The following is a 15,534-nucleotide window of genomic DNA, read 5'->3' as shown; positions in this document are numbered from 1 at the left end:
TTTCTAATTATTTTCAGCTTTTTAACAGTTGGAGATTTCAAGTTAACTATGCAATTTTATAAGTAACTTGAAATCTGCAGCTTTTTAGGAGCTGAGAACAATTAAAAAAATCTAATTAAGCACATTATTTGGTTAATTAAGTAATTGAGAGCTCAGTTGGAATGAAAACCAGCAGACACAGTGGACCAGGACCAGGCTGGATGTAAATTATAACCTGGCCTGTCTTTTTTGCTACCTCCATCATCCCGTCCTTCACATCTGCTATAGTGCCCTCCTCCAACCACTGCTCCAGTCTAGTAAACAGAACTGGACAGAAACCTGGTCATACATTTAGACAATATGTATTTTTAGCACCTCTGCAAATTGTTACACACTAAACATTTTGCATAATGAAAACAGTCACGCTACACTGCCACTTGTTATACAGCAACTCTGCTAACTATCCTGCTTATAGATTAGCCTAAACCCAAAGTATATACTAATCCACGAGGGTCCAGGTGTGCACTTTTTTAAGAACCTGAGTCAGCAGCTCTGCAGATAAATGGTGGCAGAGTGGAGAAGGAGCCACTTTGCTGTTTCACATCAATCCCTCTTTTCGAGCTGCTTCCACTCAGGAACCATGGACCAGAAAACAGTGCTCATCACAGGCTGCTCCTCAGGGATAGGCTTGGCGCTGGCAGTCAGGATCGCCAAGGATGAGAAAAAGAGGTTTAAAGGTGGGTGCATCTCCTGGGAGTGGGGGGATGGTCGACATATACTCCATACAGTATACTGTGCAATGGAAAAAGTATTGCAGGCACCCCTCAACCACAAGAAGCTACATAAGCTAATATGGCGTGAAACAGTTTCCTAAAGTTATCTTTGTACCAGGAATTTGTAAAAATGTGCCATTATTAGCATTTTTTAATTGGTTTTCAATGACTAGTAACCAAATGTTTTATAGCTATCCAATGTCCTTTCTTTCAGTTTACGCCACCATGAGAAACCCAAGTAAAAGTGAAAAGCTAGTAGAAGCAGCCGGAAGAACCCTGGGCAGAACGCTAGAGATCAAGCAGCTGGATGTGTGTGATGAGAAATCCATCAAGGCGTGCGTGGACAGCATTCCTAACCGCGGGGTTGACATTCTGAGTATGCATTGGTTCTTGGGGCATGTAGGGGATTTGCATTGGAAATTCTGATTGCCCTTTTGAAAGTGTGTTTGTATAAAATAGATAAGAAACTGTTTTGACTTTATTCAAGTCTAGAGACATTATTTAATCTATCAAAATAGAAAAAAGGCTTGTGAATATGTCACTTTAATGAAAACATAGCAAGCCAGATTTTTATATATCTACCCAAGTGAAGGTTTTCCATGTTACACGGGCACACTTCACCGTGCATACCTTCCAATGCTGTGGCACATCTTCCAGGAGTGGTGATGAAGAAGAGTGTTATATCGTGTTTGTTTTACCCCAGTCAGCAATGCAGGAATGGGGCTCATTGGACCGATTGAGTGTCAGTCCCTGGAGGAGATGAAGGCAGTGATGGACACAAACTTCTTCGGACTGGTCAGGCTCCTCAAAGAGATCCTGCCTGACATGAAGAGGAGAAAGAGGGGCCACATTGTTGTGATCAGCAGTGTAATGGGTATTCAAGGTAAGCAGCCCACTGGATATATGTGCACTAATGCTATTGTAACAAATGTCATGAAGTGCCAGATTACCAATGCTGATACAGTGTTGCACTTTTCTGTGAAGTTTATGCTTTATAATGCTGGCATTATGTGTCTGTTTAGATGCTGCTCTGGCAATTCATTCACACAACACAATGGTGCAGAAATATGTTTTCTTCGTATTTATTTTCACAGGGATCTTGTTCAATGATATCTACGCTGCATCTAAATTTGCCGTGGAGGGTTTCTGTGAGAGTCTGGCTATTCAGGCACTAAGGTTTAATCTCAAGTGCGTAATATTATAATTATAACACATATAATATTATAACACTGCAGTCATGCATGAATTTGTCTACAGAATTGTACAAGAGAACAGGTGTGCTCCAGTAACAAACAAAATTCGAAATATACACAGAATGATATTATGACCAAAACTTTATTAATTAATTAATTAATTAATTTATTTTACTAAATGTAATACAGGTCATTTTTATTGTAGATGAAAGATTTTAAATAATTTTCATTGAAACTTACCAGCATTAATGAGCACAGCACACTGAGTAGTGGTGTCTGAAACCACAAAGTGCCTTATGGGCACCACAAACTTTTTTTTTTAGAACAAACAGAAAACACACAGGATATCCTTCTGTTTCTTACAGGTTGATGTTAACGTATACAAACCACCTTTGGTTTTGCCTTAAATGATATGCAATTACAGTTAAAGGGGGCACAACGCTGGCTTACCTAATACAACCTAATACTGGAGGAATTTAGTACACAATTACAATATTGAATACATTACCTTTGCAAAGTTGCCTTTTTTATGTATCAAGACAGTTAGATGTAACTAACACACTATTTTTCTGAATACAGGCATTTGTGTAATTAGTTCACTACTTACATATGAAAAGATCCAAAACTCGGCTACACGTAGTGTGCGGTCCTTAGGAACCTGCTAGAAGCAACACATTATGATTTTATGTACTGAATAGATTTCATCTGAGCTTTTAGATTTGACTGCCTGCATGCATGCAAAGATTAGGAGTCCTGTTTGGAAGAAACAAATCCATGTTATTTAACCCCCCATCCAGCCTTACCCTGATCGAGCCTGGCCCTGTGATCACTGAATTCGAACGGAAGGTTTATGAAGAAGGCCTCAAGACGGACCTTTCTGCAGCAGATAAAGAGACTGCCAACATGTTCACCAACATTTACCTTAAAAATTACAACCAGATCTTCCAGAGCCTTGGTCAAACCCCAGAGGAAATAGCAGAGGTAGATCTACACTGTAGCAATATCCACAACACAACTGGAGAGAACATCCCCAAATGTTGTGGTCATTTGACCGGAGCAAGGGCAATTTTTCCAGAAGGAATAAGATGGTTTTAAAGAAGTAATATTAGCAAGAACATTGTCTTATTCCTTTCACGAAACTTTGTCAATGTACTTGCTGAAGGATAGTACTTATAAAAGTTTCACTGTGTTTTATTAGCTAAGCACCTCCTTCTGATATGTGCTATTGAGGGGAGCATGACTTTTTACAGTTGTAAGCTAATATACTTGCAGTGTTGTAGTTCACTGCACTTGCATTCTCAAAAGACAAGTGATTGTTATCTGAGTCAGAAAAACACTTTCAGAACAGATTGAAACTAAACTGTCAGAATCACCAACCTGCAACAACTGAATGGAAGGTGCTTATATACAAAAGAGCTTTGAAATTACTAGAAAGTAACAATTTAAACATTGCCTGCTAACTAGGAAATGAGAGTTCAAAAGGTCTGTGTTTAAAAAAAAACCTCAAGCATGTTTTTTTGTTTTTTGTTTTTTGTTTTTGTTTTATGATACCGAAATCATGCATTCATTTGTCCTCAAAAGTAGTTGAGAAGTGGTCTACTGTAAAGCATAAAACTGGTAATTGATTTACTAAAATAAGATTTTTGGTAAGAATAATGGATATCCTTTGGAATCTCCAAAGAGATCAAAACCATTATTTCATTGTGGCTTTCAATTTCCTTAACACATGGATAGCAACAGGATTTATTATTTCATTGACACTATTGGCTTTAAAGCCACTTTAATTATAATTAAGAAATTGCATACACTACATACTGGACACTAGGAACACCACCAACTGAAATGACTACTTACTATAGTAAAAGTAGTTTTTGTATCTCTGGCAGTATACTTACAATGCAGTTTCTAGGCATATGCAACTAAAATGTTATTAATGTCATTAAAAATAAAGCTGGGAGCTTACGTATCTTGTAAAGATGTGGTAGGTAGTTTTCACTACTGTACTTGCACTAATACCTTTATTAATGTATTTATTTTTCACAGCACACGCACAAGATAATCACCACAGACAACCCGCCATTCCGTCACCAGACCAACAAGCTGTACACCCCCATGACCACCCTCAAGTACGCAGATCCCCACGGAGACCTGCCCATTGACACCTTCTACAAAATGGTGTTCGAACACGACAAAATCTTCAACGCCAGCCTCAACTTCATCAAAATGCTGCGCTGGGGGAGTCGCAAGAGCTTCAGCCTGGGGAAGCCTCAGCCGTGAAAACACGCAAACTGCACCAAAGAACACCAGGCCCCCCCCCCCCCCAACGGCTCTTGACATTTCTGTTGTTGCCTTGTGGCCATTCTGTGCACCCGTCTTCTCTGTATTAACACTGCTCAAAAGAAAACTTCCTGTAAAAACAATATAGATCATTGGTGACAAGGCTAAAGATATGTTTTAAAATAATTTAGATACAGCTATTAGAATCTCAGATCTCAGTTATATCAGATCTATATATATATATATATATATATATATATATATATATATATATATATAAAAGAAACTTGTTCTTCAAGAAGTAACTGCCCGAAAGTAACCATTTTCTTTGAGTTTTACATTAATGATTGAATGATTAATGATGTTGATGTTACAGGTGTCCATTATAATCTCAGCAATCATTTATCTATTGTGGTGATTATCTGGTGTGTGTACTGTGAAAAATAAAAAACTAAATTAATTCATTGCTTGGTAATGTATTTTTGTATTCCTGTTTTTTTTAATTTTTTTACAAATGAACATTATTTCCTGGTATATTGCAAATATGCATGGGCAGTGTGTTTATGTCTTACATTGACTTTATGGAGCTGATTATAACTCTTGTCTTTTTGGCATTTACAAATATGTATTTTGTTACTAAAATAACAAATGCATGTTATTGTTTTTATAAAAGGACACAATGTAGTGTTTGCATTTAATTCTTAAAAAAATGTTATTAAAGATAATTATTCTGACCCATTCTTTAATACATAACTAATTCTATTCAAAACTGATAGTGTATTACAAAGCTATACTGTATGGTGTTTTGGGAACCTAAAAGTACATTTTCATTTTATCAAAATAAATCAGAATGTTAAGGTAGTAAATAAGTTAGGCTGGTTCCAGATAGTCATTCATATTAATTGGAAAACTGCTAGTTTTGTTACCAAGACATTTCGAAATCTACCTTAATATATTTAGTTCAACACAATCTGTTTAGTAATTGGTATAATTCACAGACCAGACAATTAAACACATAATAGGGTGCATTATCACTTTAAAATATCTGATATAACACAGCTGAAACAGTGTAGACTACACTTAGATACTCAGGGTCTAGATACAATATTAATATTGTATACACAGTATACCTGGTCTCAGAGGTCTGATTGAATGTCAGTGTGAATGAAGCAGTGACATACAAATAACAATAAACCACATTCATAACAACAAGATACGGTATTTATTTGTAGCCAATAAGAGTACACTTACAAAAACACAAATACGTACAAACTTGGTTCCTATTCATTATCAACTAAACGTGTTTGAAGGCAGTAGGTCATGCCCAACATTTTGCCAGCTTTAAACTGTTGAATTTGCTTTAGTCTTTTACTTTTGCACTTTAGAAAATGTTGGTCAACCTCTACAGGGAAAGGGCTATGTAAACTTACAATGAGGTGGCGATCTGGCTAATCACAGAGACATACAGCACAGCAGCAATAATACTCTTATGCAACCAGATTCCATTGTGCTACTTCAGCAGACCATCATCCCCGTTCCTAATGTATCCTATTCTTTTATTAAGGGATTTCAGTAATCCTTAAATAGTACCAAATGCAAATCTGGGAACTATTATTGACCATTTTGCAGCTGCAATATTCTGTTAATTACACACGACCCCTTCATTTAAGTTAAACATCCCAGTTTATAAGACATGCGATGTGAAAGAAATTTTACAATTAATAAAAAATATGAAACGGGTGTAATTAAGAGTATGGTTATTACAACCTCTCACCACCCCCCTCGCTAAATACACAGTTACATTACAGCACAGTGAAAGGGGGCAACATTATACTGACGGTTTGGTTTACAGTGTATGCCACATTATTCAGAACAGCATATTAAACTCCAGCAGCCTCCCGTATTGTTTCGGTCTGGCGCTGTGTGGCAGCACTGTTCTGCCGGAAACGGAATTTTAATACCGAGAATTGCAGTGTGGGATAGTTTCCGGAGAAGACGAGAGCGCTCTGTATCGCAGATGGTGTGGAGCAAAAACTGAAATGAATTAAACATTACATTTCCTCTCAATTAATGGTTTAATTTAAAAGTAATAAGTCATTCAACAGGATACATCTTGTTATAGGGTAGAAGTAAAAAATAAAAAAGAGGCGACTGAACAAGTAACCAGCTGGACAACTGTTCAACTAGCTATATTGGGTTCACACCCCCTTATCTTATTGTACTGTTACATATTTTGGGCGACCAACAATCTTGTTTGGAATACAGTTTTATGTAATTGAGTCATTGCAGCGGTTCTGGTGATTACAGTTTTAATTGCAAATAAATAAATAAATAAATAAACAAAAATAAATAAATAACAGGGTGAGGAGAGTTCAGCTATTGCCAGTTTTAGGCCGCGCTGTTATCCTGTACATTAAGTTGTATTATTATAAAAACCTTGTACATAAACAATGGCTTCTTCGTCTGGGACCGATGACGACCTTACCATACCCAGGGCAGCTATCAATAAAATGATTAAAGAAACCCTCCCCAGTGTCCGGGTGGCAAACGATGCCAGAGAACTGGTGGTGAACTGCTGCACTGAATTCATTCACCTCATCTCATCAGAAGCGAATGAAATATGTAACAAGTCAGAAAAGAAAACCATTTCTCCAGAACACGTCATCCATGGTAAGACATTTTTGTTGTGCTAATTTTGTTCTGTGTTTCTGGGCTGTGTAGTTCAAGCATTTACAATACAGCCGGGGAAAAGAAGATGCTGTCTTGTTGGTCAGCTGTACTGTAACTCAGACTCACAGATCTGATCTAGTTAGCAAACACCTTCACAATGTTTTGTGTTTTCCTAGTACTTAATATATTTAACTACCCAAAGAATGTGAAATGATATTTATTCAAAGTTTTATTAATGGACCCTGGGTGTAATTTTAAAGATGCACTGGTGCACATTAGACTAGCTCATTTGTGTGTGCTTACTGTGTCCTTTCAAAGTTTAGCCTTATGTGCACTCTCCTTTATCAATAATGTTGTTCACTTACCATGTTGTACTTTTCTCTACTACACAGTCTTCCTCCACCTTTGATCCTGTCAAAAAATACAGGCTTCAGCACTAGGGAGTTATGCATTACATACTCTAGGATCAAATTTGAATTATGGCACTACTAACCTTAAGAAGCTTTTACTAAGTGCCATCTAACAAATAACAAAAATATGCAAACTGTATGCTCTTATTTAATGCTGAAATGCTTGGCAAAATAGCCCAAACTATGTGTTACCCTTATCGTAGTTGTCTGCATTGTTATTGTTAAAAAGCCGTTATGATTGCCGTGCCATAATTCAAATGTATTTATTGATAATTCTAATAATCCAGCTTTTTTTTTTATTTACAGGTCAAGTAGAGATTGGCAGGAAATACCATGTAACCAAAATACCATTTTATTCCTATCCTGACAATATCTATTTAAAGCCTGTATCAAAATCTATTTCTGCAGTATCTCTTACTCAGTCTTGATCATCTCTTCTTTTTTTTCAGCACTTGAGAGCCTGGGGTTTGCATCTTACATTACGGAAGTAAAAGACGTTTTGCAAGAGTGTAAAACAGTAGCACTTAAAAGAAGAAAAGCAAGTTCCCGACTGGAAAACCTTGGCATTCCTGAAGAAGAGCTGCTCAGACAGCAACAGGAGCTATTTGCAAAAGTAAGTCATGCACATTCATTTAAGTGTCAATATGACATCTGTTCTAAATCTTGAAGTTGAAGTACAAATTGTTAGGAACCAAGTCACACATGTTAACTACAATACCATTGAAAACAAAAAATACAAAAAAGAAACAGACTAACTCAGGTAGTAGGCAACTTTGACTTAGCAGTCCATGTCCTTAATTAAACTCAGCCCAAGTCCTAAAGCACACGCTAATTCAATACACCTAATAAACCTGAAGGCTAATGCTGTATGTAGAACCGCTGTCATATTTTTCATACTCCTCAGTTAAAATCCATGTCTCGTGCCCACAGGCGCGGCAGCAGCAGGCAGAGCTGGCACAGCAGGAATGGTTACAGATGCAGCAGGCGGCCCAGCAAGCACAGCTGGCAGCGGCCTCGGCCAGCGCAGCACACCAGGCGGGCTCCTCTCAGGATGAAGATGAGGAGGATGACATGTGAACCTCACCCGGCCACCAGCGTTGCCAGCCTCTACCGCAACTTCTCTCTGCAGAAAATCAGAAAAATACGTAGTCAGACGAATGTTTACTTTCATTTCGTATGCATCTTGGCGGACTGGGGCGTTAACAGTGCAGGGAGACCTCTGCCTCGGTGAAGACCAAACCGTTGTGTTGCTGTTTCCAGCTGCACCATTCAACTTAGTGTTTTTTTTTTTTTTTTTTTTTTTTTTTTTTTTTTTTTTTTTGGGGGGGGGTGGGGGGGGTTGATTTAACGTAGGTAAAACCCCAGTAAAGGTGTTTGTGTCACAGATGAAAGACAAAAAAATCCCCTGCAACATTTTATTTAATATAACAAATCTTAGCTTAAACTGTGTTCTTTTCTGACGTGCATTCACATATTTCAAACATGAAGTGCCCAGGTATGAATACAGTATTGTCCTCATTATTTGCTAGGAGGAGTGAATGCAAAGAAAAAGTTACTTATTTTTAATGTCTTCTTCATGAGGACCAGTCCCTTTTTTAACCCCTAATAAGAACAGCCTTTGAATTAGCTGTCTCCAGTTGCATTACAGCATTGAACTGTCAAAAGCTGCATTTGCAGGTCATCAGAAGTTATAATATTAAGACTGATTCATAGTTAGACTAAACAGAATGTGAATATTCTTTAAGGAATGAACAAGGGATACTTTCAATTTGATTTAAGCAAATCTGGCTTCACTTCTAATTGTAAAGTTGCAAAACACATCATAGGAAGCGTATGCAGATGTCTGTATGGTAGCTTGTGGGTTTTGGTTAATTTTATCTGCATTTCTTTCCTTTTAAAAAAAAAAATTTTAAAACATTTGCTGCCACTATTAGATATTAAGTCAGACTACATTTATTTGTGGTTTATAAGGTTTTCTTTCCTGTTTACGACCAATTTACATGAGTTTAAATGCAGAATCATTTCACACAGGGTTTACTCTTTCACTCTTAGTTACAGGTGAAAAGGTTACCCAAGGAGGTTTACAAAGACACTGAAGATGTCTTTGCTGTGTTTTCTAAAGCTCTCAAATTAAATTGATATTATTTAAGTCAAACTGAGGAAGGAGTTCAATCCAGTGCTTTTTTTCACAGTACAGTATTGCAGTTCATAAATTACTGCTAATGCAAAATAAAGCTTAAGAGCAATAGGACTTACTTTCGACCCAGCCAAGCAGTACCAAAGGAAGAATTACCCTAGCAATTGAAATGGATATGTCTGCAAAGGTAAATGTAACAGTAAGCTATTCTGGTTTGTGATTGGTAAATACATTAAAAAAGGTGTTTCATATTGTAAAAAAGATGTAGTAACTTTCACCTCGTTCAGTTGTTCTTGATACCCAAGAAGGACAATTATTTTCTGGAGAAACGTGTAACGCTGCATTGTAAATGTACTGTGAAACATTAAAAAGTGATTTTGTTGTGACTTCTCATGGCAGTACCTGTTCTCATGCTTTTTCACAAGCTGTATTCTCTAAGCAATAAAATTCTGACATGTTTTATACAAAGAGCGAGTTGCTGCTTTTCATTCTTGCAGGTCATTTTTACAGTCTTATCTGTGGAAGTGTAATTTATGAAGGGAGCAATCACAGTGGTACCTGAGCATTTACTCAATGCCTGTGAAATATATTTTTCCTCTAGTTTATTGCCTGTTAAGTGATGATTGTATACCTAATAAATGCTGCCTTAATCCTCACCCTCCTGGGTTATACATAGTACCCACATGGCATTTTATATCTCTAGTGCTGGAAAACCTGCTAGTGCTATATGGTTGGCATCAACTGACAGTATATAATAACTGCAAATTAGTCAAGCAATTAAAATCCGTCTCTAAGCAACCAAATAATCTGTGAGCCTTGTGTCTGTAACTGCCAAATCCATCTTCACACTCTTGCCAACTCAGAGGCGACATCCTTGCATGCATATACAGCGCTGTGCATATTTCTGAGTCACTAAAAAGGCTGGAGATGCCCAATTTAGTTTTCTGATATTGTCCCATTATACATATATTAGACAGTCTTTGGTCTTGTCGTATCATAGGGTGTCAGCTTATCGATTTTGTTTACTATTATTATTGCGCATCTTAGGGAATTCTACTATTGACAAGACAATGTGCTGTTATGTTTCTGTACATTTCAGCCTATCTTCTGTGATGTTTATTTTATAAACACTTTAGACCAACCTCTTTATATCCACAGGCTTGGGTGGTGAGAAATTAGCTAAAACGAATGGCATGCAAAAAAAAAAAAGGGGGTTTACTGTAGTCAGATGTGTAGTTATATTTTTAACCACAAGGTGGTGTTGCTGTTGTACAGTAAATATATTTGTGTCCAAGCTAATATTTCTGAACACTACCAAACAGTTGATGATAAAAAGGCTAGTGCACACACATAGGGAGGATGTTGATTGGGGACCCCTAAGTGCTTGCTGGCAGCAGACTGATCAGTTTCTCAAACAGATGCTTGTAATAAGGGAACATTTTATCCCATGTTAATAGCATTTCTGTCAGTGCAGTGAAATTCTGTCTGTTATTTCTACTCTGTAGACTTCACAAAAAGCCCTGATAGAATCAACTCACCCACTGGGATCAATTAAAAGCCAAGCCTCTTTACAAAATAACAACAGCAACAAACAGTGCATGTGTAATATATAAAAGATAAAAAAAAAAAAATCATGATATAGTGTGGCTCGACTCCATGATGCCTGAGTAATTAAATATACATAAAGCAGAATATAATGAGCTCATGAACAGAGATTAATAAACATGAGAATGGCATGACACCCAACCAGACAGAATCATTATATATATATATATATATATATATATATATATATATATATATATATATATATATATATATTATATACGGGTTTGTCTGACGGTGACTTTGCCATGCTTAACACCTAAATAACTTGAAGATTAACAAGACAGTTTAATAAAGCCAAGCGTGTCAAACACAGTATTAATGTAATCATTTGTGATGGCCAGATTGAAAGCAGGCACCCTTTGATTCCTAGCAAGGCCACCAGATTAACTAAGTAATACCTCTGACAGCCCCACAGCAGCAATGCTGGTATAATCAACATGTGAATTCCATTTACCGGTAGAGAAAGCACTTCATAGTACACCTGTCTCCCAAAACAGAGCACAGTGAAGGGAGGCTTTTATACATAATGTGCACCTCGCACACCAGAACAAAAACTGATAAAGATTGAGATATGCAACTGTTTTACTTCCTACAGGTAATACAAGTCAACATTCAACACCATAAAATCACATAGATCACATCTTGGGTAGACCCCTATATACATTTTGTATTACTTATGCATCAAAGAATACAGGGATATAAGATATTTAATAAGAAAGTAGTCTGAGTGGGGTAAAACAGACAATAAATGCCCCACTAGAAAATGGAAAGCATTTTGGGGTACCACTGATCTTGTGAGAATAATAATTTGTGAGAATAATAATTTGTTGTTTTTTCATTTATTCATCTGCTGTCATTGGATAACAAGTTAAGATCAATGTGACAAGCACAGTGATCTTAGACTAAAAGAAATGATGCAATAGAATATATGATAATGATGATGCAATAGAATACTACATCAACATACAAACAGAAACAAGAGCTCTGTGACGTCTAAAACATTCTTATTGGAATTCTGCTCACAACCATTCATAAGACTTTTTGAATACCAGCGGAGGAACTTACATTTGGGAGCACGTAATTGGGTTCGAAGTATATTTACCGACTATTTGCTGTTATTCAGAATGTGGGTTAGTTTAGAATGTGTTTCATTTTAACAATAGATTGGTGATTTAAACTGCACGTCTACATGTGGTGCTGGCACTACTTTACAAACGCACATGTCCATTCGTTACCAACAGAAATTGACAATTCCATGCTTTGGTTACAGACGTGGGAGGGAATGTAAAAGAAAATATAATAAGGCAAAAAAACCCACAAAAAACAAAACAAACAAACAAACAAAAAAAAAATCGATTCAATTTTAGCCAAACATGTAAGCAAACTCTAAATTATAAATCTTTTAAAAATGAAGTTAACAGGTTTTTAAAACTAATATCTGCAAAAAAAAAAAAAAAAAAAAAAAAAAAAAAAAAAAAAAAAAAAAAGCAATTATTGTAGGCCTACTGGAATATTTCGCATTTTATGCGAGTTAATGCATTTTATCAATAACTTTAAAACACTGGAGTATCACCATTTATGCCTTTGGAATTTGAACACGATTAGAGGAACTGTTATCAAGGAAATACACTCGCTTATATCACTTCTGTGGGACTGAGTGACACTATGGTGAAAATAAGATAAATTTAACACCGATAACCTGGCATAATAAGTATTAAAACACAGAACTGTTGATAAGAAAAATTCTATCGGTTTGCAGTGGATCTTGAAATACAGCACTAGCAGAGTACTGCATTACATTACAGTTCATTTATTCAAAACACCCGCTGTCTTGTGTAAATAACTAAACAGGCATTACACAGAACAGCTTTATAAACGGCCCAATATTTCTATATTTCCCGAGTCTGTGCCATTGAGGTATGGGAAGTAATTAAGAAGCAACGAACAAAAGTAAGAGGGTGTAGGGGCTGCATTTGCTCTTTCATCTATGGGTGTGTGTCTACCTCAGTTTCACCAGACCAATTAAAGTATTCACCTCACAGCATCAGACACTTGGAAGCATGCAACGTTTTCTTTAGGAACTTGATTTGATTAGAGGTCCTAGCTGCTGAAGTTGTAAACATGGTTCTATAGGCGCATGTGGAGAATGAAGGACCAATATATGTTGCACAAAGGCTGAGTTCCCTGCATGCCCCTGCTCAGGGCACTACAACAGACCTGCAGGCTGGTTATTTGCTCTGTGTTTCAGTTGCCCTCAGGGGCTCGCTGCAATCAGCCAATCTCCCACGTTCGAGGCACGAATACCCAGTCCGGTTCATTCACACACACAGCGGGAAAGCGATGGATTAATCTGGGGGAATGTTGTGAATTCCAGAGAGTTCTTTCTTTCTGCCTCGCAGCTGGTGGCGAGGGATACTGCAACATGAAAGCAGCCCTGTCAGTATCAATCATCGTTACTTGCGCTGCTACATTCCAGAGGTTGAGCTGGCCTCATTTTCGTAACTTCACTGCGGCTAAAACTGCTCCCCACTGCCGGCTGAGCTTTTGATAGCTGACACCGGGGACTGAATCGAAACGTCTTCTCTGTTCACTGATCAGCAATTAGTGGAGCAGATACTTATCTTTGTTAATAGATTTGCATGGTTGTTTGTCCACTTTCACATTTACATGCAATGGCATAATTACACTGTTAACACCAACTTTTTTTTTTTCTTGACATTGCATTATAGTAAATGCAAGTCTGTCCAGAAAAAAAAAAAAAAAAAAAAAAAAAAATTCATCAATCTGCAAAGCCTGAAGTTTATCGATTAATGCTGGTCTGCAGTGCACAGGTGTAGTGGTAATGCGGTGCTCAGGAATGATAGACACTAATACAGTTCACGTCAAAACACAGCTCTTTAATCAGTAGGGTTGCTTATTTGGCAACCTTAAATAATAGTACCTGGCACTACACAACAATGCATATTGCGCAGGTAAAAACACAGGGAACAGTCCTGAAATAATAATGCTGTTCACACACACACTGTATACACACACGCTCACAAGTCTGATAGTGGGTGCTCCTAGTGCAAGTGGTGACTCAATACAGTTAATAGTGACAGCAATGGTGTAGAGTGTTCCAGGGTGGGTGCTGACTTTTAATGACAGCTCCTGGATTAGTTAGCCATCTGCAAATAACACAACAGTTATTAGACAATCGCTTTGTGATGGTGATCCACTATGAAAGGTGCTATATAAAATAAAGATTGATTGATTGAATACATGACCACACAAAACACTCACGGTTCTATTCTCGCTGTACTTGTTTACTGATCCTTTCACAACCATAACAAAGGAACAGATCACTCGGCCACATCCCTTGATATACCTTCAGTCACGCCCCCTTTGGTGGCGAGTGCAATCACGTCTCCTCCAATCCATGACTGACACATCGCCTAGCAGTAAGGTGCTCACTTCTAGTATTGTGGCTTTGCCCCCTTTTTGGATGTCCGACTTCCAACAGACCCAACAACTGGAATGAACTGTCAAACCATCCAGTCCGGGGCACACTGTTCCCGTTATACTGAGCCCACACAGGTCGAGAGGGAGATTGTTGAATTGGATTCATTCGCTCTCTATCACACACACAAAGCCCCAAGGAAGACCACATTCATGTGTATCACAGCTGTACGAAGGGGATAGGGCCCTAAACTGAGGAGATTTAGGCGTGAGATATTTACATTTTTTCTCAGATGTTCAACAGATAATTTTGTTACTCTAGCTTTCTGGTATGTATTATTTGCAACCGGTAGCAACCAAAAATATAATACAAATTCAACCAAGAACAACCAAAGTTACATTCAAACACTAATTACAAAAAACAGCGAATGTCTGATAATGTGCAACTGCTGCTTCTTTCCAAAAACCTTCCTGATAAATATTTATGTGGCAGTTTTCCCACAGCTGCTCATTTCGCCTCAGGTCTGTGCGATATCTGGAATCAGATTAAAACAGGATCTCTCTTTGATGCAGCAGCACACAGGCAGGTACCAACGTGTAAACTACTCAGCTGAAGTGCAGCCTACTGCCTCTAGCACGAGCTGAAAAATTGATAGCGCAGTTTAATTTTAGCTGCAACTACAGTACTTCACAGGCCTGTCACAGCTGGCAGAGGCTCTACATAAAAAGGATTTCTATTCAGACATGGCAGGATCAGAAAGAAGCAGCGGTTTGGTCTATGGAAAGACCTGGCACGGAGTGAAAGCTCAGGATCCTCTGGAGCTGAACAGATAACAGCATTGTTTACATGAAGCCCTCAAGGAAAGCCAGCTGTGGTCACCCCTCCATTTTCTTTTAGGTCTTTGTGTCTTTGCTTGTTGCTTTTAATATAATTTGGGATACAGATACTTTAAATGCAACCCTATTGTTAAAATGTTTCAGCCATTTCCTGGTACCCAACCACCCCTTGAGGTGTATTTCAATAGTCTAGCTCAGAGGTGGCTAGCCCT

At 37.7% G+C, this 15,534-nt stretch overlaps 2 protein-coding genes across 2 annotated transcripts; both read left to right on the top strand.

Annotated features, from left to right (window-relative positions):
• Window positions 1-597: 597 nt before the first annotated feature.
• LOC121294140 (retinol dehydrogenase 8-like) lies at window positions 598-4,414 on the top strand. Its single transcript, XM_041217729.1, has 6 exons — window positions 598-716; window positions 967-1,128; window positions 1,456-1,635; window positions 1,847-1,940; window positions 2,743-2,926; window positions 3,989-4,414. Exons 1-6 carry the CDS (start codon window positions 620-622, stop codon window positions 4,220-4,222), a joined length of 951 nt encoding a protein of 316 aa, XP_041073663.1. The 5' UTR covers window positions 598-619; the 3' UTR covers window positions 4,223-4,414.
• Window positions 4,415-5,750: 1,336 nt separating this feature from the next.
• Window positions 5,751-8,582, top strand: LOC121330665 (protein Dr1-like). Its single transcript, XM_041277354.1, has 3 exons — window positions 5,751-6,892; window positions 7,752-7,915; window positions 8,233-8,582. Exons 1-3 carry the CDS (start codon window positions 6,673-6,675, stop codon window positions 8,377-8,379), a joined length of 531 nt encoding a protein of 176 aa, XP_041133288.1. The 5' UTR covers window positions 5,751-6,672; the 3' UTR covers window positions 8,380-8,582.
• The last annotated feature ends 6,952 nt before the right edge of the window (window positions 8,583-15,534 follow it).

Source organism: Polyodon spathula, chromosome 18 (assembly GCF_017654505.1).
Source record: "Polyodon spathula isolate WHYD16114869_AA chromosome 18, ASM1765450v1, whole genome shotgun sequence".
Lineage (NCBI taxonomy): Eukaryota > Metazoa > Chordata > Actinopteri > Acipenseriformes > Polyodontidae > Polyodon > Polyodon spathula.
Note: the sequence above shows the minus strand (reverse complement) of the source record. Positions and strands in the feature narration are given on the sequence as shown.